A 26,658-nucleotide genomic window follows, 5' to 3' on the forward strand; every position below is an offset into this window, starting at 1 on the left:
AGTAAAAACAGTAAAATTGGGAGATATTATTACAATTTAAAATAGCCATTTTCCATTTTATATATCTAAAAATGTAATTTGTTCCTGTGATGCAAAGCTAAATTTTTTAGCATCATTACTTCAGTCCTCAGTATCACATGATGCTTCAGAAATAGTGCTCAAGAAGCATTTCTTATCATACGCAAGGTTGAAAACAGTTCAGCTCAATATTTGTACGGAAATCGTGATGCAAATTTTTCACGATTCTTTTACAATCAGGATATTCAAAAGAATAGAATTTATAAAACATTATAAATGTCTGGTCGGCGCTGATAGCCCTGTGGGCTGCGTGCCGACATACAGCGCCGTTGCGCTACGGGTGTCCCGAGTTCGAATCCCGGCTCGAGGACCTTTCCCAATCCCTCCACTTCCCTTCCTGTGAGCTATGATCTGTCCTATCATAATTAAGCAAAATAAGCAAAAAGACCAAAAATAAACCTTTTATAAAAATAAATAAATAAATGTCTGTACCAGGGTCGGAAATTAAAGACAACTTGTGGCAAATATGCCACCAAAATGAACAAAAATGCCCCATAAATTTAAGACAAAGAAGTAAAAAATGTGTTACGGATGTCATGATTAAAATGAAACATGAAAATGAATGTAAAGTGTCAATTCACGGAATTACATTAAGATTCGCTCAAACTGCATGAGACTGCTTTTAGCGCTGTTTTGTGCACCGCTGAGCCTTACAACCAATCAACATGTTTCAGTTGAACGTACTAATGCATTGGCCAATCAGAGGCACTTAGATTAGTCAGCTCTGAAAACGCTGGAGCTGTTGATGAGTGCGCACGCTTGCGAATTCCCTCATCTTAAACAACACAGTACAGATACGATATAAAGAAAAGATTCATTTTTTAGTTTCAGTGATTATAATGTTTTTTTTTTTGCATAACTTGTCCTAGACTTGGCAAAATCATGGACTGACATGTTTGTATATGAAGCCATAATATGACGTGCCCAAACAAAAACACTTTATATTGTTTTCTATTGTTTTCACAATAGTTAGAGAGTCGGGCTTGTAACCGAAAGGTTGCGGGTTTGAGTCCCAGTTCCGGCAGGGATTGAAGGTGGGGGGAGTGAATAACCAGCGCTCTCTCCACCCTCAATACCATGACTGAAGTGAGTCCCTTGAGCAAGGCACCGAACCCCCACTTGCGCCCCGGGCGCAGCAGTGTCATGGTGTGTGTGTTCACTGCTGTGTGTGTGCACTTGGATGGGTTAAATGCAGAGCACAAATTCCAAGTATCCATACTTGGCCTCACGTCACGTCACGTCCTTTCCTTTTCCTTTCTTATATCAATATTAATAATCATTATTACAGTATAAACAGCAAAAAATCTACAATAATGATTTTTGTCATAATATTGCAGCGCTACGAACACCTGTTTTTTACATGTATAATTTAGATACAACTTTAAACAGTCTATTGTTATTGATAAGAGTTTAAAATACTGATTAGAAGTAATTGGGTAAATATAAGTATTTGACATTAAAGACAATATATGTATAATAATAAGGTGATTCTGAAGCTCTCCTGTTGAATCAATTTAGAATTCATTTTAAAAATTCTCTTACTCGTCTACAAATCTTTCCATAATCAAGCCCCTAGTTCTCTTTCAGAGCTGTTGCATTTAGAAGTATAAGATCCAGTGATCAGAATCTCCTTTTAGTCTCTCAGTCCAGACTTAAACATAAAGGGGATCAAGCTTTTTCTGTGGTTGGGCCTCGGCTACGAAACAATCTGCTGCTAAAGATTAGAGTTGCACCTTCCTTTTCCATTTTCAAGTCCCTTTTAAAAACTTGTTCAATCTGGCCTTTTAATATACCATGTATGGCTCTGATTATTACTCTGTTTTCAGAATGCTTGTCTGTCATTCCTTTAGTCTTTTAAATTGATATGTTTTATTTCTGTTTTGTGTGAGATTATAGGATTATATTTTATAATCAGCCTTGTGGCTGTTTTTAAATGTGCTTTATAAATAAATGAACTTGAACTTGATTATAAAATTGCCCCTACAAATCAATTCCAAGGGGCAAAAATTGCCTCTAGATTAGAAAAGTTAATTTCTGACCCTGGTTCGTATTAAATGTCCTTTTATGCATACTAGCTGCATAAAAGTAACCATTTTTTAAATCTGATATCTGAAACATCTATTATAAAATTTATTCTAGGTCCATAAGTAGATAGATAGATAGATAGATAGATAGATAGTGATCAGAATGCAAAACATTGCTGTTGCAGAAACATTTTCCCATTTGCATTCACATCTTTGGTGGAAAAGTGAAAACTAGAGCAGAACCTTTTGTTGCAGAAGCTCTGAAAATGGAAGCAGCCTTCAGAAATTCTCACATTTGATGTCTATTTAAGAGAATCACTCTCTTCTTGTCTGAACATCCTTTTATTTATTTTCCCAAAGATAGTTTGGGGGGAGGGTGGTGGGGGGATGAGGACGGGGGTGGAAGAAATTCTCCTCTATAACTCAAAAAGGAATGAAAAAAAAGGGATCTTGGCTGTAATTGAAGTCAGAAACGTGCAATAAGCCACACTTTTCCCCCCACTATTATTTCATTACTAAAAGGGTTGTCAGTCGACAAAAAGCCCTCGGCTCTCTAATTAACACTTACATCTCCTGTCCGACTAAAAATATAAAGGACCTTAGTAAGGGAGGTGGGACGTTGTGCACAACACACATGCTCTATCTCTCTCTCTCTCACTCACACACACACACACACACACACACACACACAATTCCATTAAGGAAAACAAGTATGTTAAGCAGTTGGACATAAAAGAGAATAGTCTCAAATGAAAGAAAAAAAAATAGCGCAGGATGGCAAATAGCAAGTCGACAGAAAAGAAGGAGAAGACAGACAGAAGAAACATACATGTATAAGGAAGAACAAACACAGTAAAGAAAAATGAAAGAATGAAGAAAAAGAAACAGGCTCACTGGCTCATGCATTTGTCTGAATTGTGATTACATTTATACGACTGAGTCATATCTGAAATGAACCACCTGCACAGAAAATCATGACACTTTAAAAAGGAGAGAGAGAAACAGGCAGACAGAAAATAATATTTGTTATTGATCACAATGCAGTAAATAAAAGCAGGCCCGGACACACACACACACATATATATGATTAAATGTGGTCTGTGGTGGTCAGGCCAGCCACGGAGATATAAAAGACTCGACAGATCTAGTTATGGAAGCGGCTGGCGTGCTGAACTCTGTGGCCTACACACACACACACACATACACTTCAACATACACACACACGGTCATATGAATCTATTAGAGTCAACGAGGTTTTTCCACATGGAAGCCGAGCTGCGCCAAGCGTTTCACTGTCACCTGAACGCAACTCACAGGATTCGTTTCGCAAGCAAAACTGACACCATTTACTTTCTTAACACACTTTTTGTGAATTGTGAAAACCCTTGAGTTTGGCATTGTAAGAATGAAAGCTTGAATAAAACCAATTCATTTGGATGTTAAAACATTAAGCACATTTTTTAGCATATCTTTGTTCAAGGTGTTCAGCTTTCTGAAAGAAAACCCGAAATCACCACAGCCGCAAATATAGCCATGACCGGACGGAGCCTTTTGAATATTTGCTCATTGTTTTAAATATTCACTCGGTCTTTTAAATATTCATTAGGCGGGGGGAGAAAAGAAAGGATTATTCGGACCAGGGGCTTATGGAGCCACTGAAATTGCATTAGAGCAATGTGAGTGTGAGAGAGATTGAGAGAGAAAATATACCAGTGTGTGAGGCTGAAAAAAGATATATCTTGAAAGAATGTGAAACTGAACTGTCATTTGAATCCACAGTAAAAGTATGATTAAAAAAACAACACTTCGATATAAGAAGCACACACTTCCTGATGGCAGGAAAAGACCTTTATAAAACACACACGCGTTTAGACTCCGGATGCACCGCGGCTCTTTTATTGGATACATGTGTCATATTGCACAGGAAAGCGTTCTGATTTCTGTTCAAAGATACTCTATTTGACAGCGCTCACTTGATTCTTTAACCTTCAGGAACAACGAGCGATTGAACTGTATCAAAGCTTCAAAAACAGCCACAGTTCATCGACTTCAGAGAGCCGAAGACACACGCTATTTGTGGATCTCTCTTCCTTCCTTTGGCTTTTGGTACAAGAAATACCCTAAAATTTGTAAATAGCAGCCACAATTGTTTGTAAGGTCAAAACAGAGGTATGGAACAATTAGCTGATTTCTATTTTGACTTTTTTTCCCTTTATAGCGCAGTTAACATTGTGCCCTCAGTCCTCATGGGAAGAAATCAAGTGATTAAAGATATCTGATAAAAGATATTTTTGTGTTTCTGTGTCAATCAAATCACAATCACAGCAAAAAATGAGTGACATGGTTTCTATTTTTGTATCTGGAGCTGGGTAGCTCCGCCCACTGCACTCTCATTGGTCCAAAATTCTGCTGCACTTAACAGTATTTTAAACAACAAATATGTTCTAACTGGCTGTATTGCATCAAACAAATTACACTTTAACCTCTCCAGATTATTTTTAACGCCCTATAATTGAACACTGCATCCATTTTTAGAGCAAAAGGGGTATAAAATTCTACTTTTTTTTTTTTTTTTTAACTTGGACCATTTCCATCCACATTCATATAGCAATTTGCAATTGGCAGAGGAACTGTTAAGTCAATGTGCTTTATAGCATAGAGACACCTGCTGTCCAATGAGAAGAAAGAATAATTACGTTAGACCCTCCGTCCTCCCCCCAGCACTCATTATGACATAATGATTGTCCGGTCAATAGGCGGTTAATTTAGAGCCTGACCTCTGGTCTACGGGTTTAAAGGCAGTGCTCCGACTGTTAATTAACGTCAGACGCCCATTATCTGGTTTCTTATGTTAGTCAGAAACATTCATTTTACCAATATTACTCTTTGCTAATGTAAATGAGATCATTATCAAATTACAAAATGGGGACAAAACCAGACAAACAATTAATTGTAGGCCAATATATCTGGTAAATGAGATGGTATTTGACCATCAAACTGCTGAGATGGGCATCAGTCTGATTCAAAATCTATTGACAATGAATGTATAAATAGCCTGATTTCACCAAAAATAAATAAATAAATAAATAAACAAACAATTAATGAATGAATAAATAAAGTAATTAATAAGTAAAAAAACAACATCTTGTGTGTGTGTACTACATATATATATATATATATATATATATATATATATATATATATATATATATATATATATATATATATATATATACATATATCAGAGGTTGCGCTAGACTTCAACATTGTCAGTTGATGAATGAACAGTACATAGTGCGTCTTTCTTTCAATAAATAGCAATATGCTAGGCTTTGTGTTACTTTTGATATGAAACAAAGTCTCAGATTTCAAATTCTGTCCATTTCATTAGGAAATTCAAGCAATAAATACCGTTTTGGCACTCATTAATGTGGCGTAATAGATCGTTGTAGCTTCTGTGTACTTGCCTGTGCATAATCAAACGTATAACAAAAAAATCGTGACAGTTTCGTTTTTGTTCTGGATCCAGCACTCTGCTGCCAGACTGGAGCACACTCGCCACCAATTGGACAGGGGTGGGAATTACAGCTACAATTGTACAATAGATCACCCTCAGTGTAATCTGACGGCCTTTAGATATTTCCATCACTGATAAAAAAAAAATTCTGTCAAATGACAGACAATTTCCGGTTAACGCGACCTCTGATTATATATATACACACACATCATTCTTACATTTATATATATATATATATATAAAAATAAAAATGTAAGAATGATATATACACACATTAAGCTAATTAAAATTCTTGTGTTATTGCCTGAATTGTAAAAAATAATAATAAAATTGAATTACTCGAAATTCACCAAAACATCTGAAAACAGGCAATGTTTATTCATACATTTAAAAAATAATAAACTAAGAAACATTATAAATAATATATGGTTTTGCCTGCTTTCAAGTAGACATGGAATCAAAAATAATAAACTCTTCCATTTTTACCACTTAAAACAACTGTTTTCTATTTGAATATCATTTAAAATGTATTTTATATCTGTGAACAAAGCTAATTTTTCAGCATCATTACTCCAGTCTTCAGTGTCACGATCCTTCAGAAATCACTCTAATATGCTGATTCGTTGCTCTTGCTGCTGTTCAAGAATTTTTAAATTATTATTATCATTATTATCAATATTTAAAACAGTTGAGTACATTTTTTCAAGTTTCTTTGATGAATAGAAGGGTCCAAAGATCAGCATTTATCGGAAATAAAAAGCTTTTGTAACATTATGCACTATAACATTCAAAAGCTTGGGGTCAGTATAATTATTATTATTATTATTTTTTTTTTTTAAATTATAGAAATTAATACTTTTATTTAGCAAGGATGGTAGAATAAATTAATAAAAATCACAAAAAATTGATCAAAAGTGATGATAAAGACATTTACAGTTACAAAATATTTCTATTTCAGATAGATGCTGTTCTTCTGAACTTTCTATTAATCAAAGAAACCTGAAAAAATATACTCAGCTGTTTTTAACATTATAATAATATTTTTTTATTGAGCATGATCCTTCAGAAATCATTTTAATATTCTGATTTGCTCTCAAAATATTAAAAATGATTTCTGAAGGATCATGTGGCTGGAGTAATGATGCTAAACATTCAGCTTTAAAATCACAAAAATAAATTACATTTTAAAATATATTCAAATAAAAAACAGTAAAATAGAAAAAATATTTCAAAACTGTACTGTTTTTTTGCTGTATTGTGGATCAAATAAATGCAGGCTTGGTGAGCAGAATAGACTTCTTCAAAAAATTCAATAAAAAAAACTTTTGATGGGTAGTGCATATATGATAAAAATGTTACATTAATATAAATGTTTAAACTTATCAATTAGTATGTATTGATTTAACATCACAAATATGATAGATAGACAGACGGAAAGGATATTATGTTGGTCAAATCTACAAAAAAAAAAAAAAAAAAAAGACTACATCCATTAAACGAAGACGTGCAATTTCTTCATAGAAGGATGAATCGGAGCTCTGCACCGACTACAAGGAAATATTTCGCATTTCTCTCCCGCCATGGAAAGATTCCTTCTTTAATGTAGGAATTTGGTGAGAGAGTGACCGGGAGAAAGAGCCGGAGTGAAAGATTGAACCCTCTGTGTACAGTATGAATATTTCAGAGGGCCGTGTTTTGTAGATGTGGGGCACAGGGCTGTGAAAAGAGTGCCCTGCAGTCAAGCCTTTGATGCGGATAGCACCGCCACTGCACTGATCTGCAGCAGGAAATGGACTTTTCAGGCTTATCTGCCTCACTCAGGGCCACGTGTGTGAGTGTGTGTGCGTGTGTAAGACAAGCAGGGGCAGGAAGCTCCGTGAACCAGGGCCAAAGAATAAAAATTATAATGATAATCATCAAAAGGAGCCAAATATTTACTGGCTTTTCCACTCGCGCCGCTCCGCTTGTACCGCTATTGGTGAAGAAACATCAAGCCGTACGTGCAGTCCACCACCTTCCCTCATACATAGCAATGAAATCCATTTCAGACAGAGAGACACAGCATTTCTATCTTATCTTGTGCTTCTCAGCTGTCGGCGCTAATTCAATAAACTTCAGAGTAACACAGAGAGCACAAAAACGAGAGAGAGAGAGCGAGACAGAGAGAGAAGCTGAAAAAACAGGATGGAGGATGAGGATGAATGAGCAAACACTTCATGAACAAACATTTCAATTAGAAAATGACAGTTTGCAGCCTTTTTAGAAACCACTCTGCATTTTCACAGGTTGTGCTCTACTTCAAAAATCTTATTCAAAATTCGTATTCAAAAATGTACATTTTAAATAGATTTTAAATGCTTTCATTTCTTTTTCCGCCAACAAGAGGGTTTCTTATTTTCATCACCTGCTCTTTTCCAAAAAATATCATTCAGATCTACCACTTACAATGTTAAAGTGTCATATTTTTAAAATAAAAAAATAAGCCAAGTGATGTTATTAGGCATAACGTGAAGTGTGGTAAAAATCTATTGCACATCTTCCAGTGGACTACTTCTTCCATAAAAATAGAGACAATAACATTGTGTGTAATAAAAATTAACTATTAATAGTAATTACTATGCTTACTCAAATAAAAGTAAACTTATGGATTAATCTTTAAAAAAAAATAACAATTTATACATCACATGAAAGCTGAATAAATAAGCTTTCCACTGATGTATGGTTTGTTAGGATAGGACAATATCATCCGAGATACAACTATTTGAAAATCTGGCATATGATGGTGCAAAAAAATCTAAATATTGAGAAAATCACCATTAAAGTTGTCAAAATGGAGTTCCTAGCAATGCATATTAATAATCAAAAATTAAGTTTTGATATATTCACACTGGCAAATTTACAAAATATCTTAATGGAACATGATCTTTACTTAAAGGAACACACCACTTTTTTTTTTTTTTTTAAACAGGCTCATATTCCAACTCTCCTAGAATTAAAAAGTTGAGTTTTATCGTTTTCGAAACCATTCAGCCGATCTCCGGGTCTGGCGGTAGCACTTTTAGCATAGCTTAGCATAGATCATTGAATCTGATTAGACCGTTAGCATCTTGCTCAAAAATGACCGAAGAGTTTCGATATTTTTCTTATTTAAAACTTGACTCTTCTGTATTTACATTGTGTACAAAGACGGACGAAAAATTAAAAGTTGCGATTTTTTAGCTTGATATGGCTAGGGAACTATACTCTCATTTTGGCGTAATAATCAAGGAACTTTGCTGCCATACTGTGGGTGCACTTTCAGTTTCACTTTCACTTTCAGGCGTTGCGTTATATCATTGCGCCTGCTGCACTCATGGTACGGCAGCAAAGTTCCTTGATTATTACGCCAGAATGACAGTTTAGTTCCTAGCCATAATCACCCTAAAAAATCGCAACTTTTCATTTTCCGTCAGTCTTAGTACACAATGTAACTACAGAGGAGTCAAGTTTTAAGTAAGAAAAATATCGTCATTATATATGGTCATTTTTAAGTGAGATGCTATCGGTCTAACCAGATTCAATGATCTATGTAAGCTATGCTAAAAGTGCTACCGCCAGACCCGGAGATCGGCTGAATAGATTTGAAAACGGTAAAACTCAACTGTTTAACTCTAGGGGAGTTGGACAATGAGCCTATTTTCAAAAAAAGTGGAGTGTTCCTTTAATAGCCTAATGTTTCTTCGGATAAAAGAAAAATAGATAATTTTGACCCATAAAATGTATTTTTGGCTATTGCTACAAATATAGCTGTGCTTTTGTAGTCCAGGGTCACATATTAAAATCATTAATAACTAGTGTTCAAAAGTTTGGGGTCAGTAAGACTTTTCTTTCTTTTTTTTTTTTAAGAAAGAATTTAATACTTTTATTCAGCAATAATGCATTAAATTGATCAAAAGTTACATTTGTAATGGTTAAAATAGATTTATATTTCTAATAAAAGCGGTTATTTTGAACATTAAATTCATAAATAAAGAATCTTTAAAAAAAGTATTACAGTTTCCACAAAAATTATTAAGCAGAACAACTGTTTTCAATATTTAACAAATTGCAAATTGAAGCAAATAGAATGATTTCTGAAGGATCATGTGACACTGAAAATTGGAGTAATGATGCTGAAAATTCAGCTTTGCATCACAGGAATAAATTACATTTCAAAATGGATTAAAATAGAAAACCGCTATTTTACATTGTAATAATATTTCACAATATCACAGTTTTTACTGATCACATAAATGCAGCCTTGGTGAGCTAAGCACATAATGTTTTAAACAGTGCAGTCTGCGCAGCTGAAACAGTTCATCCTGGCAGATTCCTTCAATCTTACAGAAACCAACTGAAGGAAATGTTACAGAGCATGCAGTGCAGTCCACCATGACATCTAAAGCAGAGTACGAGGCCAGTCTAATCTTAACGAATAATCTATTCAGAACCAGCAAGTCAGACGTCCTTTATCTGCGACAGAAGTGGAAAATTTTAGCCAATCGATTTAGCAGGATCTTCACCTCTCTCTGTCTCTCTACACTGGCCACAGTGCCGTTTGTCTGCAAGGAAAAAGTACATGGTCGCCTGTGCTGAAGTTTAAAAAAAAAAAAACTTCAAACATACAGGTCCCAGACCTGCCCAATGTCAATTGTCACTTGACCCCCGTGACCTTGTGCAGTGGCTGCCTCGGCGGACAGAAGCTGTGTGAGTTTAATCAAGGGTTCTCTCATTTCAAAGGCCTCGGGAAGTCCTGTGTGACCCTCCCACACACACACAAACTAAAACAGATCCCCCGGAATAGAGAGTTTCGGAGGCCTTTCGGAGGAACCGCCGGAACGAAAGAGAGTTCTGATTTAATTCTGCAGGACGTCTGCATTATGAAGACCGGCTAGAGTGCTTACCGCAATTACAGTCCACGTAAAGCCCCGCTAGTTCCAATATTTTCAATCCCATGCACTTCCATTACACGCATCGCATACGGATGCGCACACAAATGTATGTACTGCACTCGATTCCTGTCGTTTGTCACTCACATGCTTTAGAAAGGCAACGTAAACGTGCCGAACATAAATCTCTAAGACAGCAGTGGTAAAACCTGCTCGTACACAGCACGTCAATGCATCCGACTAGTCTCCATATCCTCTTTTAGAAGAAGAATCTTCTGCATGCCTTTCATCAACGATTTTTCTTAAATGAAAAAAGAAACAGGCTTCATAAAGCAACAATATCCTTCTTTCGCTTGTCCAATGACAAAATAAATACATGACGTAATTCAAACAACACTGGATTCAAAGCGGATACAAAAGTCTGTGGTTTGTTTGTGCGCTAGAAAGCATGCTGCATTTGTTTAGCTTGATATGAAGACCCTTTTCTTCCCCGTGGCTGGGATGAAATGAACGTCGAGTTAAAATTCTTAAACGCTTCGCACTTTTATGAGCATTTTAATTATTCAAAGGTTGAGAAATTAACAAGGCTAAAGGGAGACGATCAGAGAAAAAAGGATGAAGGGGGAAAGAGAAGGATAATTCAGTCTTGCTGACTTTAGACGATGTTTAGAACAGAATTGTATTTTTATATCTTTATAATTAATTAATTTCATATTCTGCTTTAATTAACTAAATATATGATCAAAGTTAAAATATAATTTATTTTAAAAACTGATGCAAATATTTATCTTATAGACAACCAAGCATGCAATGATAGGGATTGAATTCACAAACACTAAATTTGCTTCATTTTGAAACGGACATCATTGAAAGTAATCATAACTTGCAGTTCAGTAAGCAAGGGGCAACAGTAACTAGCCATTAAAAGAATCAGCATATAAGAGTCATTTGTTTGTGAATCAAACTACATTGAACATAATGCATTTGTAATTTTTAAGTTCACAACTTGGGTAAACTAAGTGATATTCCCACTGATACGTTTATTGAAAATAAGATTATTGTTTTTTGCATTTTCTCTTTGTGATTTAATAAAGTATTGAACAGCCGAGTATTTTTAGGCTGGCATCCGTTCAGGCCTGAACACGTGCACATTAAAGAGCAGGGCAACGGAGCCAAAGATCAATTACACTCTTATTAAAGAGAGCTGGAGAAATAAAGGCACAGGAGCTGGCGGGCTGTGCTCGGTTATTTCTGTTAGATCAGGTTAAAAAGAAAAAAAAAAAAAGAGGCAACAACCAATTTCAGGTGGAAGGTGGCTGTGGGGAGGAGGGGTAATGAGGGAGCAGGTGAACAACCGATTTCAATCACAAAGAGGATAGGAAGAGAAAAAGAAAGAGAGGGAACATAAAAAAGGATGAAGGGAAGACAATATAAACAAAAAAAAATAGAACTAGACTCAACTAGCAGTGCTTACATGGCAGCAAAAGCTTTAGGTAAATTGGTATTTAAACTGTTCCTCACTGTTTTCTGCAGCAACTCTTTTCATACTTTTCATATTCTTTATCCTGGCTGAAGCTCTTTTGTTTCAATCTATAAGAATAATCAGCCTATGTTATAGTTTTATTTTAGATATTAATATTAATAAGGTAAATCTGAGAGTCTTAGATTTATTTAACAGTGATTTCACATTTAAGGCTAAATTAAAGGTGAATACAAATAAAAGATACCATTTATTTGTGCTTTTTAAAAAAAATATTATATAGTTTTATAGAAGGAGGTTTTATAGACTTGGCAATTAATTTTTCAGACATTTGTAGACAGACATCTGTTCTGGGCATTCTTGGGAGTTTCTCTGATGCTTCATATCAATATCGAAATTATATCATATTGACCGAAATTAAAAAACATAACTGTGATATAAATTTTGGCCGAACCGTCCAGCCCTACTCTGCATCAGTAATTTGTCACACATAACAATGTTAACTTAAGAGCAAAAACATCTATGTAGTTAAATAGACGCAAAAAGGAAAGGAACAATCACAATTGAATATGCAAATAAGCACAAGAAAGAAGACCAATTGCAATGCTGCATGCAGATAAATACTAGAAAGATCCCATAACAATTCTGTATTTTAGATTCTAAAACACTATGAACATTTTTAATGTGGTTAAAAAGACAAGAAAGAATAGACCAATCACAACTCTATATGCAAATAAGCACAAGAAAGAAGACCAATTGCAATGCTGCATGCAGATAAATGCAAGAAAGATCCAATCACAATTCAGTATTTTAGATTCCGAAACACTATCAATGTTTTTAATTTGGCTAAAAGTCTGGTAATTCATGTTTCAGAAGTTTGAAGGTATACACATCTGTTGTGGGCATTCTTCACAGTTTTTCGGAGGCTTTTTTTTTTTTTAAATAATGTTCATATCGATATTGGAATTATATTATATTGACCGAAATGAGGAAGCGTAGTGTGATATAAATTTTGACCATATTGCCCAGCCCTACTTTGCATCAGTAATTTGTCACTGAGAATATACATATAACATAATGTTAACTTAAGTGCAAAATAGTTATGTGGTTAAATAGACGCAAAAAAGAAAGGACCAATCACAATTTAATATGCAAATAAGCACAAGAAAGAAAACCAACTGCAATACAGGATGCAAATAAATGCAAGAAAGATTCAATAACAATTCTGTATTTTAGATTCTGAAACACTATGAACGTTTTTAATGTGGTTAAATAGACACTAGAAAAAAATAGACCAATTGCAATTTAATATGCAAATAAGCACTAGAATGAAGACCAATTGCAATGCTGTATGCAAATAAATGCAAGAAAGATCCAATTACCAATTCAGTATTTTAGATTCCGAAACACTTTCAACGTTTTTAATGTGGTTAAAAAGACACAAGAAAGAATAGACCAATCACAACTCTATATGCAAATAAGCACAAGAAAGAAGACCAATTGCAATGCTGTATGCAGATAAATGCAAGAAAGATCCAATTACCAATTCAGTATTTTAGATTCCGAAACACTATCAATGTTTTTAATTTGGTTAAAAATTTGGCAATTCATGTTTCAGAAGTTTGTAGGTATAGACATCTGTTGTGGGCATTTTTTGCAGTTTTTCAGAGGCTTTTTTTTAAATAATGTTCATATCAATATCGGAATTATATCATAATTGACCAAAATTAATAAATATATTGTGATAATATATTGTGTGTAAATGTTGACCATATCATCCAGCCCTTTGCATCAGTAATTTGTCACTGAGTTAAATACATGAGTTAAATAGACCAATGTGGTTAAATAGACCAATCACAACTGAATATGCAAATAAGCACAAGAAAGAAGACCAATTGCAATGCTGTATGCAGATAAATGCAAGAAATATCCAATCACAGTTTAGTATTTTAGATTTTGAAACACTGTCAAGATTCTAAAAAAAAAGCAAAATAATGCAAATATGAGACACTTTCTTACTCAAAAATTCAATATTAGTTTGATAAGAAATTTGAACTAAACATATAGTAGAAACTGAGAAGAGTTTTAACTGATTGCTGCCTTTTAAGCAGTGTATAATTTAAAGTTAAAGAATAAATAAATCACCGCAGAAATCATGTCAGCTTTAGATATTGTTAAACGGCGTGCTCAGCTTTTCCTTTCCACAGATCAGTCGCCCAAGAATCACACAAGCTCCACTAGCTGACATGACATGACTAGCACCAGAGCATATGCTTTCTGTTGCTATGAATATGCTCCATGCTTACAAAAGGGGGAAAAAAAACAAATAGGTGCCTAAAAGAAAGAGGAGGGAAGCAAAACTGACAAACGTGCTAAATCTTGGCCAGAGTGCTGCACAGAGGAACAACGTTTCTTCCTAAATCTTCCTCTGACTCCTAAGGTCATGTTGGCGGGCCTTAACGAGGGTAATTGCTGTCGATGTGCAGGGGCCATGTGCATAACTGGGTCACGGCCACGATCGTCGAACACACGCCATCTACTGCGTAGCGTTACGAAATTCCCTGCTAAACCACCTACTCGTTGCCTGCAAGAAGTGAATGTGAATTCCAAACTGAGGCTATTTGTTAAAACATGCTACTGGTATGGTGCACAATTCATCTATATGCATTATTCCAAGGAAAAAAATATTTATAATCTTTCCTTGAAGCATCTTTGCTTTATAGCTAGTCTTGTAAAATTCACTGCAAACTCTAGTGTGGAACTGCCACAAAGAACAACTCCCAATGGATAAAAGCAAATCCTACCCTACATATTTTTCTTCTTGCATATCCGTTCAAGAGGAAACGTGTTACTGATATAAAACAGGTTTCAAACATCAGTTCACACTGCAAAAATAGGGTAAGTTGTTTTTTAAACTTAACATCAGAAATTTTATGTGAGAATAAACATGGCTATGCGGTTAAATAAACGCACAAAAAAAGGCCAATCACAATTTGATATGCATATAAGCACAAGAAAAGAAAAACAAATGCAGTATGCAAATAAATACAAGAAAGATCAATTAACAATTCAGTATTTTAGATTCTAAAACACTAGCAATGATTTTAATGTGGTTAAAGGACCAATCACAACTCACTGTAAAGAAAATGTTTTCCAAGTAATCTAAGAATTGACTAGACAAAATGATTATAATTTTAACTGTAAAGCGTTCCCTTGCTCAATAGTGATAAACTGTAGCTCTAATGAGATGTTTCATGCAATTTACAGTAAAATACTGTTAAATGTAGAGCTTTTGGAAGTGAAAAAGAACGTCACCTTATAATTTACAGTGAAAAAATGTTTTTTTCTTATTAGTTATGCACATTAGGGTTTTACATTACATATTCTTTTTACCATGTGTTTTTAAGGTTGTTGTCAGTATATTATCAAGGTAAAAAAACAGATTTGTGACCCTGGACTACAAAACCAGTCTTAAGTAGCACGGGTATATTTGTAGCAATAGCCAAAAATACATTAGGATATTAAGTAAAGATCATGTTCCATGAAGATATTTTGTAAATTACCTATCGTAAATGTGTTTCAACTTATTTTTGATTAGTAATATGCATTGCTAAGAACTTAATTTGGACGATTTTCTCAATATTTAGATTTTTTTTGTACCCTCAGATTTTCAAACAGTTGTACCGCAGCCAAATATTGTCCCATCATAACAAACATACACCAATGGAAAGCTTATTATTAATGCATAAACCTTAATTTTAAAAAACGGTCCCTTATGACTGGTTTTGTGGTCCAGGGTCACATTTCAATTAACATTATTACAGTTAATAAAATATACACTGTCTACTGTAAAACTGAGAATGTGCTACTGTGTTTTTTACAGTAAAGTTCAGGCAACCACAGGTAGTGTTTTATTTTTTTAATTGAATTTTTATTTCAGGCCAACTTTAATGGGCAGATCAGACAGATGCAGCTTTAAAGTAAAGCAAATCACAGTGCATCCTGACTAAAAACCCAAAACATCACAAAAAAGGCTTTTTCTAAATGTCCCCCGTTTCTTCAAATGAATGTGCAGTTGTGTGTGTTTATGTCCAGCGACGCAAGCCTCTAGTAAACACGATCATTATCTCCCCAATCTAAACAAGCCTTTGCTTTCCCAGAACACACCGCTCTTTAAGCAGGGAGGTGATTAAGGAGAAGGCAGTGGACGAAGCAGAGCTGCGACTAGAGAGGAATCACCGGCCTCGGTACGTTAAACCACGGGTGATGCAAACACCAGTGGCTTTAAATAATGATGCAGCCTTTTTAATCTTCATCATGTTACAGCTCAGAAACACTTGCTTGTGTAAAAATGGCTCGGTTTATACTTTAACTGAATGAATCATTCAAAATTATCAGGCTATCAAATGGACAATAAGAATTTAAATTACGTAAAAGCTTTTGTAAGAACACCAGCATGCTACAGTAGTCATTTTAACATCAGTCTGGAAGATTTTAGCCAAAAACGAATAATGCTCAAAAAGCATGTGTGCTCCGAGGACTTTTCCCCTCCAAACCACAAACCACTACATGTGGAGCGAACAATCCGGTTTTAAATTGCACATAATGTAGTGCATGAAAATGTATTTGACAAAGAGTTCGGTGTATGTTTCACCTGAAATATGTAATATTGTGCCGCAGCTGAGGTCGATATAAAAACCAAGAGCCTGAAAATCGTAATAGTGACTATCTATTTCTGTCTGACCCGCATAGGCCATTATGCTATTAAAGGTATCTTGTGTCTGATGCAGTCCAAACCTATTACAAAGTTTGCTTATTCAGGAACAAACACCACGTTAGACATATAAGGCTCTGTGATACTGCGAGCCTGACAGATTAGAAAAAACATACAAATTGATGCATTTCTTAATTTCGCAACCATAAACGGAAAGCATAAAAAAAAAGCCAAACCGAACTGTATGTATATCTGTGCATTGTCCCTCATTACTCACATGTGCACGTGTGGCGGTTGAAAGCGGCTCTGGTTAATGTTGTAGTGGGTGAAGGCCTGCGTGGGGTTGGAGCTGTACTCGTCCACCGAGATGGTCACTTTGCCTTGTGACGGCATACCGTGGGCCATTCTTTCTCCACGTGGCACATGAGACACTTCACCAGGACCCTGGAGCGACCCACGCAGTCAGCATCCTTCAGAACCACCACTTAAACGAGGAAAAGAACCCTTGATAGCGCCGAGATAGAGGACGAGATACTATCTGTGAAGAAAGAGTGATAGAAAAAAAGATTATGATGATAAATCAATTGCATAGAATGACTATATGAGTAATATGGAGACGGTGAAACAAGGGGAGCCTTGAAAACTAAATAACTGCATTTGTGTTGCAGAAGATTTTAATTATGTGGAGCATTTGCTTTGTGGAAAGTCTATTACCTTACTGAAGTGTTTTAATCCTTTATATGAATGTAAAATTAATTTACTTGTTAAACAAATAAAAAATAGTTTTAGATGTTACTACATGACAAACAACAAATTTAGTTTTTTTTGTTTTATTTACAGTGCATATCAATTTTATTTTCAAGAATACATCTGCCTAATTTTCATATTATTTCCTCTGTAAAAAAATTGTGATAAAAACAACTTTAAAATGAGAATCTCCTCCAAACCCAACAACGCAAACTCCAGTTGCAAACACAACCAAAACTTCCAGCACAATGTCTAATGACAGATGAATATATATATATATAACAGTACCATGATCCAAACCTCAAACTGATAACAAAAACTGACCAACAGAGTTGAAAACAAAACATATTAGAAAAAGCTGAGAAACACAAAAATGAGCAGCGAGTCAACAGCTCTTTTGCCATCTGGAGGGACAGTTAACCGCGACCTTCTCTTAACTACTTCATCTAACTCTCAAAACAACTTTCATTCACTTACTTTAAAAGCCATCATAACATATTTACTGTAGAAGCTGCATGGCATGTTGCTGACGGTTTACATTTTATTCTTTAAAAAATATATAAATGCAAATTATAAAAGAAAATAATACCAACAGTGACCATGTTTTAATGAATTCAGTAATGATCATTCAGTTTTGACAGCTTACTAGTCATTATTTAGTAAGGCAACCCATCATCGCACATCCTAAAAACTGTGTAAAAAGTGACTGGTCTCTCTATGGTATCTACTGTACCAGCCAGGTGTGTGTAAAATCCATGTTATTTAACTAAACACAACAAATTCAAAAATGCACAAGACTGAAGGCATTTAAAATGTGATGCAAATGAATTCTGCATTTTTGCATTTTGTTCTGTATGTTTGGACATGCAAGAATTAGTCAGTAGTATTCTGTCAATCAACTGGATGTTTTTTTTTTTTTTAATTGATGAATAATTTATGAGTCTTGTCTAATTTATGAGTCTTGTTTTTCCTGTTGCCTTTTCAATACTTCTGTAGCTTTACTTCATACCATTATTATTAAAATTAAAGTCCTAATTTTATTTTTTCTTCACTCAACTGTAACAAATTATAGTTAGTTATGCTTACTGTATTTAAAACTTAAGTACTGTACTAATGAAATACAAATAACAACCTTAAGTATTATTACATTTATTTTAACTTAATTTAAAAGTATTACCATATAGGAAATTGTGTAAACTACAAGTTTTCAAAAACGAAATACAGTATTATTCTGTCACGTATCTGTCATTAAGTAATCTTTGATTTTACGTCAAACTCTTTCAGTAAATTACAAATAACTCTACAGGTAACAAGTTTGTTTAACGGAAATAAAGTAGTTGTGAAAAAATAAACATTTTTAGCATAAAACAATATTTATCCTCACTACTCCGCGTATTCTGTAAAAAAAAACGCTTTCCTCACCTCAGCTAGCTAGCAACCACTAGCTTAGCTGCGTAAAAACCTGCCGTTGCGTTTAATATATAACGTCTGTATACCCGCGTGATATTTATTTGTTCACAACTCTACTGCTTCCGGCTGAACAATGCGAGGGAACGATCAAAATAAAGGCTGCAAATCATGTTTCAAGTGCGGACTGCACTCTTCAGAGAGAGAGCCAAAGAGATCAAGTTGAACCTACATCACCTCCGACTACGATATCAGCGATATTTCGAGTTAAAAACACGCAAAGTCGTGTGTAAATGTGTCCAACACACCCGCCGCGAAGGGTGATCGTTCCCCGGGTGAGTGGCCGCGCTGACACCGCCGCTCAATGACAAGCCACCTCTAACCCTTTTGTGTCTTATTTTTTCTCGCTCCCTGTCTAAGCGTACATTTCCAAGCTGCATAACACACCAGAAGAGGTTGAAAGACCCTCTTTCTCTCTCGCCCACCTCTAGAGATGTTGCTCCATGCACGCCGGGGAATGCAGATGTCGGTAGCCGAAGAGGTGGCACTCGGAGCCGGGCAGGGGCAGGACCCTCGACCCTGGGAGACCCTCCGGCGAGCTGGCGGCGAGACGCGGGAAAAGCGGCGCAGGCAGGCGGCGAGCCTCGCTCTGACTGGCGGAGAGGGGGAGTGAGTCTAGACCGCAGTAGAGGAAGAAAGGACTGCCACTGGGGTCAGAGAGCAGCGACGAGAGCATAGCCTCCGTACTAGCATGGCGGAGCGAGTATGTATGTGTGTGTAAGTGTGTGTGTGGTTACTCCTCCCCTCCCTCAGAAGAGTCTGCCATGATATGCGTTCACACGTGGAGAGGAGAGACCCTCTTCTGCTGCTTATTTTCGCGTCTTTCTGCAGTGTCCTTTGTTTTGGGGGTTACATTTTATTGCACTGATTTAATCAAACCTGAGAGGACCCAAAGTACCTTGACGAAGTGCTTATTTAGGTTACATTTTAAAGGAGACACTGTGACTTACACTGTGTGTGTGTGTGTAAAAGCACAGGGTCTTTGTTACTGTCAAACTGAAGTGATGTTTGCAAAGTTTTCAATCTGCGCCTGAGCAAAAAGAGTCTTTTATTTCGTAGGTTGGGGTCAGGTAAATGGGCCACTTTTTGGTAAATTCAGCTCCTTCATCATTTTGTGCTGAAAAACATATAACAACAAAAAAACCAACAGCTATTACAATGTCAGAAATCCCAACTACTGTTTTCAGGGCAAAATGAGAGAAAATCTACAACGCTCGTGCCGTTGAATACAGTTATTCCATGTTTTTTAATAACATGCCATAGGAAATGCATTATGGCATGCCAATTAAATGTGTTAAAATGTATGCGAGCGATAGTTCAGACGGACTGTGTTTGACTTGTGGGTTTTAAAGAAGAATATATTACAAAAATATAATACTAAAAAGCAAGTTTTCCTGCTGAAACAACTGAGCCACTTAGCATGTATAGGTGTGTGTGAAAGAAAGACAAATTAGTTTAGAGCTCTAAGGAACAATTGCATATAGCATTTCTCAAAAACAGTCAGTAGACAGTTAAGCATTCATAATTTCTTTTAAATTGTCATTTTACATGCAATTATGTTTTTTTTTAACTCAAATATAATGTGAGTTTCTGTGTATATGCATATGCATTTATGCAATATACAGTACATATGACATACACTAGATTGAAATTAGATTTTTTAATTCAAACGTTATTTTTCTTAAAAATAAATAAATAATAAAAATACTTTAGTGGCCCATTTTTATGTGACTGTTATTTATCAATTTTATATATGGAATTACTTTGAAAATTTTTCTAAATTTGTTTCATTAACCATGTCAAGGAATTGATTTTATGCTTTGCCCATTCAACCCTGAAAATAATTTGCCCTGCCCACACTGCTCACTTAGACCAATCAAATCAGTTCACATGTCAAGTACTATTGTGGAAAATGTTAAATTCAGATCTGAACGCCTTATAAATAATATGGTTTATAAATCTGCTGACTTGCACTAAGCTGTAAAAAATGTGGCTAATTGAAAAATGTTAATTGCTTTTTATTTATTATGATGCATGCATTTGGTTTAGTTAAATGTTTGCAAGCATTAATTCATACCGACTGCGTTTGACTTGTGGGTTTCAAAGAACAATATATAACAAATATAATATTAAAAAGCAATTTTTCCTGTTGAAACACAACTAAGCCACTTAGCATGTATAGGTGTGTGTGAAAGAGAGACAAATTAGTTTAGAGCTCTAAAGAACAATTACATATAGGTTTTCTCATAAACAGTTGATAGATGGTTAAGCATTCATAATTTCTTTTAAATTGTAAATTTATGCGCAATTATGTTTTTTTTAACTAATACCCAGATTAACTCAAGAATGAGTTTCTGTATATATGCATATGCATTTATGCAGTATACTGTACACATGGCATACACTAGATTGAAATGAGATTCTTTAATTAAAAAGTTATTTTTCTTAAAAATCAGGAAAAATAAATAAATAAATAATAATAATTTAGTGGCCCGTTTTTATGTGACTGTTATTTATCAACTTTATATATGGAATTATTTTAAAAATTGCATTTTTTTGCTAAATTTGTTGCAATTAGCATGTCAAGGAATTCATTTTATGCTTTGCCCATTAAACCCTGAAAATGATTTGCCCTGCCCACACTGCTTACTCAGACCAATCAAATAAGCACATGCCAAGTACAATTGTGGCAAATGTTAAACTTAGATCTGAATGCCCTATACATAATATGGTTCATAAATGTGGTGACTTAAAAAAGGGCTAATTGAAAATTATTCATTTTTAAAATTGCTTTTTATGTATTATAATGCATGCATTTGGTTTAGTTAAATGTTTGCAAGCATTAGTTCAGACAGACTGCGTTTGACTTGTGGGTTTCAAAGAACAATATATAACAAATATAATATTAAAAAGCAAGTTTTCCTACTGAAACAAAACCGAGCCACTTATCATGTATAGGCGTGTTTGAAAGAAAGACAAATTAGTTTAGAGCTCTAAAGAACAATTACACATAGCTTTTCTCATAAACAGTCGATAAATGGTTAAGTATTCATAATTTCTTTTAAATTGTAATTTTATGTGTAATTATGTTTTTTTTTTAACTAATACCCAGATTAACTCAAGTATAATGTGAGTTTCTGTATATATGTATATGCATTTATGCAATATACTGTACATATGACATACACTAGACTGAAATTAGATTCTTTAATTAAAAAGTTATATATAGTTAAATATATATAGTTAGTATAAAAGTTATATAATGCATGCATTTAGTTTTGTGTTTTCAGTGTCTTTAAGCTAAAAACACACTGACATCCTTGCTAAGTGAAATGACGGCATTGGATTGTGGCTGCTGTGCATTACCATTACGCGTTGCAAGCAAGAAGGTGAATCTCTGAAACGTGGATTTTTTTCACTGACATGTTTCAATTTTCAGAAACCCCCACACGAATACACGCAAACCACACACAACTAAGTGACATTTCTATTTGACTTTTCTCTTATCTCTGGAAAATGTGTTTTCATCGACTAGCCAGCGGGCAATAATGTGAAGGCAGAGTAGGAATTTTATTCGCGGAGGCCGCCGTTAAACACCGCACCATCATTTGTCCCCCTGCCTGCGCTAGCGAGGAAGAGAGAGAGAGAGAGCGATGATAGATACAGCTTCAAATGTCACTGAAGAAATGGCCTCTGACATGAATGTTTTATTCAGTCTCCTTCCCCTGATCACATCTATACAATAGAAAATGTAAATGTTATGCAGAATGCTTAAAAAATTCACTATATATTTTATGACCTTCTATAAAAGGGGGGCAAAATGACTCTATGAAAATGGAAATGGAATAAAAGCCATATTAACTGGGAGGGTGGGATAGATTCTGTGCGACGAGTGCTGGGCGATTTTCACTTAACCCAAATCTAGCAGCAGGGGCACAAGGGGCTCTCAGATAGATAGAAGCATGCACACACACTCATGTCGATCACACATATTGTCACTCTTTGGATTAGGAAATCAAGACTATAGGGAACTAGTGTGGAAGAGAAAAATATAATTGGATTGCATATAATATTGCACTGAATTAATACCAGTCAAAATATTTTACTTTGTGAATCTATGTAAAATATGAAATTCTAAACAAGTAGGCCTGTAATTTCTGGAAAAAGATATCTGAGAACATTTATACCTCAATACTGTGCATCTATACACAATTTTTTTTCAGCCATAAAATGTCATGTGACTAATCATTCTGGAGCCAAAATGACATCATGACAACGCTGATTGACTGATGCCAGAATGCAAACAAACCCGTCAATAATGACTATCCGGGGGTGTGATGGTGAAAAAAAAAAAATACATTTTACATTTTTAAGAACCTCTAAAAACAGCTGTGCACTGGAAAAGCATCTACTTTAATATGGCAAAATATTTGCAATGTATATGTGGCTTGCAAAAAATTACTACCTCAGAATACACAGCTAATTTTGAATGGCTGTCAATGGAGAAACAAAATGGTGTAATTATGACATCTACCAGCAGAGGCTGACTGCTGATTCTAAGCAGCCAAAAACTGAATGTTTGATATCAATAAGATTTTAAGGGCCCAAATTCACACCTTGACATTTTTAATGTCAACATTTACGTTTATTAGATGGATTTAACCAAAGCATCTTAAGGCTGAAAAACACCACATCATTTTTAAAATGTGAACTGATTTTAAAACTATTTTTTCGTGTTAAATGGTTACAGAGTATCATATAATAAACGACTGATTTTCACACACTACCAGACTTTGAAGTCGTTCCAAACACAACAATCTCAAAAAGAAACATGAAAACGTGTGGAGAATCGAGACAAATGAAAACGATGTGTTTCTAAAATCGGCTTGAAATATTAAACGTCTGATATCTGACTGGATTGAATCATAGTCTGAAGCTTAAAAAAATGAGTCTTGCCCATCACACACTGTATTTTTCTGTAAAATCAGTCAACTCCAACTAAAATCTGCAGAGTGACCCATGACTTAACTAGCAGCAACTCCAGATTGTAAATCTGTGCAAAAGTCATGTGTTATATTCTAGTCTTTATAAATAGGGAACATCAACAATTTTCATAGTGCACAATGCCATGTTTAAAAACTAGATTAGTACACCAAGACAGAGCTGAGATGAGATGCAGAAAACATAGGAGAGTTTATTTTTTAATAAATAGGAATTATTATTTTGTCATGAAACGACATTCACAACCCAATTAAAAATGAAAGAGAGGGGGAAAGAAAAGAAAATCACACAAGTCAGACCTGAATGAGTTTAAAGTGTGTTGTAAAAGTTCTGTGCCTATTTTAATATATTCTAATGTTGACTTTAGAATAGGGAACATATATCACTATTAACTATGAGTTTTCCCTGAACAAACTTCTTATTTGCTGCTTATTACCAAAAGTTATGTGATCTTTTTTTATTTAATTTAGGTATGAGGATCTAAAATATGGTCATGCAGAATAAGGCATTAGTATGTGACCCTGGACCACAAAACCAGCCATAAGGGTCAATTTTTTGAAATCTGAAAGCTGAATAAATAAGCCAATAAGACAATATTTGTCCAAGATACAACTATTTGAACATCTGGAATCTGAGGGTGCAAAAAAATCAAAATATTGAGAAAAACGCCTTTAAAGTTGTCCAAATGAAGTTCTTAGCAACGCATATTACTAATCAAAAAAATCTAAGTTTTGATATCTTTACAGTAGGAAATTAAAAAAATATCTTAAAGAAACATGATCTTTACTTAATATCCTAATGATTTTTGGCATAAAAAAATTTATAATTTTGACCTATACAATGTATTTAGGCTATTGCTGCAAATATACCATGTGACTTATGACTGGTTTTGTGGTCCAGTGTCACAAATGTGCTTTGAAAGTACTAATAAACAGCCAATATGCTAGTAATATGCATGCTAATAAGCAACTAGTTAATTGTGAGAATTGGTGAAAACCAACTTCACTGTAAATACTGAAACACAATATTTACATGGTGACATATTTACACTAGATTGAACTAAAGTGAAAGTAAAGACTTTCAAATGCAGTTCTTTTGTTTCCACAAAAATAATAATCGGCATATTAGAATGATTTCTGTAGGATCATGTGACACTGAAGACTAGAGTAATGATGCTGAAAATTTCGCTTTGAAATCACAGGAATAAATTACACTTTAAAATATATTCAAATAGAAAACAGTTACTTTAAATTCTATTAATATTTCACTATATTACTGTTTTTACTATAGTTTTAATTAAATAGTCTTGATGAACATAAGAGACTTCTTTTTGAACAGTATAGTGAAATATCAGGTTGTAAAGTAAAGTTTAACCCAGTGTTTTGTTCATTGTCACTGTGACAGCTCTGCGCCTGTGGGTCCAAGGGTGTGCGCTTCGTGTATTACCTTTCGGAAGTCATGGAGAACTGGAGCACTGATCAGGGTGAGAACTAACTGTGTCACAATGCTGCTTCTACAAAACGTGGAATGGCCTCTTGTCATGTTTTGACAGGGTTTACAAAGGTCTGTTGTTCTGTAACAGCACATCTCATAGAGACAGCTCAATCATGACTGAAGTTGCTCTTTCGCTAAGGTGCAATTGGCATTCGACCAGAACACCTCATCCCCACGATAGATAGATAGATAGATAGATAGTAAAAGTTCTTATATATACCTAAAAAAGAAAGTGTTGACCCTCTCTTTACCTCTTAGTTTTAAATTCTTTAAGTGTCTGTGTTTGAGAATTCAGAATCCAGAGTGAAGTTGATTCTCTTCAGAGAGACTAAACTCTCAATCCCATCTTTTCCTTCTGCTAAAACTAAACCGCAGAGACGGATCAATCACTCTTCTCTCTCTCCCCCCATCGACTCAGAAAGTGTGACAATAAAACAAGGATGAACAGAAAACTGGATTACTGTAGAGATGGGATATTGACGGCAACTGCAGTGTGAAACAACAACGGCCTGTAGTGTTTGTGAGGGTCACATGGCAGCAAAAGCAAGTAGCAAGAGCAGGCTTAGGTTGCATATGAGAATATGGAACAAAAGCTGTGAGGTGAATGTCTGTGGGAATTTTTTATATATATATATATATATATATATATATATATATAAAATGAAGCCTATTCAAAAGTTTTTGAACAGTAAGATTTTTAATGTTTTTTTTTAAAGAAGACTCTTTTGCATACCAAGCCTGCATTTAATTGATCCAAAATACAGCAAAAGTAAAAATATTATGAAATATTTTTACTATTTAAAATAACTTTTTTTCTATTTGAATATTTTTTAAAATCTAATTTACTCCTGTGATCAAAGCTAATTTTTCAGCATCATTACTCCAATCTTCAGTGTCACATGATCCTTCAGAAATCATTCTAATATGCTGATTTGCTGTTCAAGAAACATTTATTATTATTATTATTATTATCAATATTTAAAACAGTTGAGTACATTATTTTAGGATTCTCTGATGAATAGAAGGATCCAAAGATAAGCTTTTATCTGAAATAAAAAGCTTTTGTAACATTACACACTATACCATTCAAAAGCAGTATATTTATTTATTTATTGGGAAAGAAATTATAGATTAGAAATTAATACGTCTATTTAGCAAGGATGCTTTAAATTGATTAAAAGTGATGCTAAAGACATTTATAATGTTACAAAATATTTATATCTCAGATA

At 34.6% G+C, this 26,658-nt stretch overlaps 1 protein-coding gene across 1 annotated transcript in view; it reads right to left on the minus strand.

The window, feature by feature from the left end:
- mpped2a (metallophosphoesterase domain containing 2a) overlaps positions 1-19,499 on the minus strand; it is a 73,930-nt gene extending 54,431 nt beyond the window's left edge. Inside the window, exons 1-2 of the mRNA XM_051115769.1 lie at positions 19,360-19,499; positions 16,998-17,258 (exon numbers count right to left, since the gene is read on the minus strand). Of these exons, the coding sequence (XP_050971726.1) occupies positions 16,998-17,125 (128 nt within the window). The 5' untranslated portion in view covers positions 17,126-17,258; positions 19,360-19,499. The remainder of the gene's footprint in view (positions 1-16,997; positions 17,259-19,359) is intronic.
- Positions 19,500-26,658: the final 7,159 nt, after the last annotated feature.

The sequence above is a fragment of the Labeo rohita genome, chromosome 7 (genome assembly GCF_022985175.1).
Source record: "Labeo rohita strain BAU-BD-2019 chromosome 7, IGBB_LRoh.1.0, whole genome shotgun sequence".
Taxonomy (NCBI): domain Eukaryota; kingdom Metazoa; phylum Chordata; class Actinopteri; order Cypriniformes; family Cyprinidae; genus Labeo; species Labeo rohita.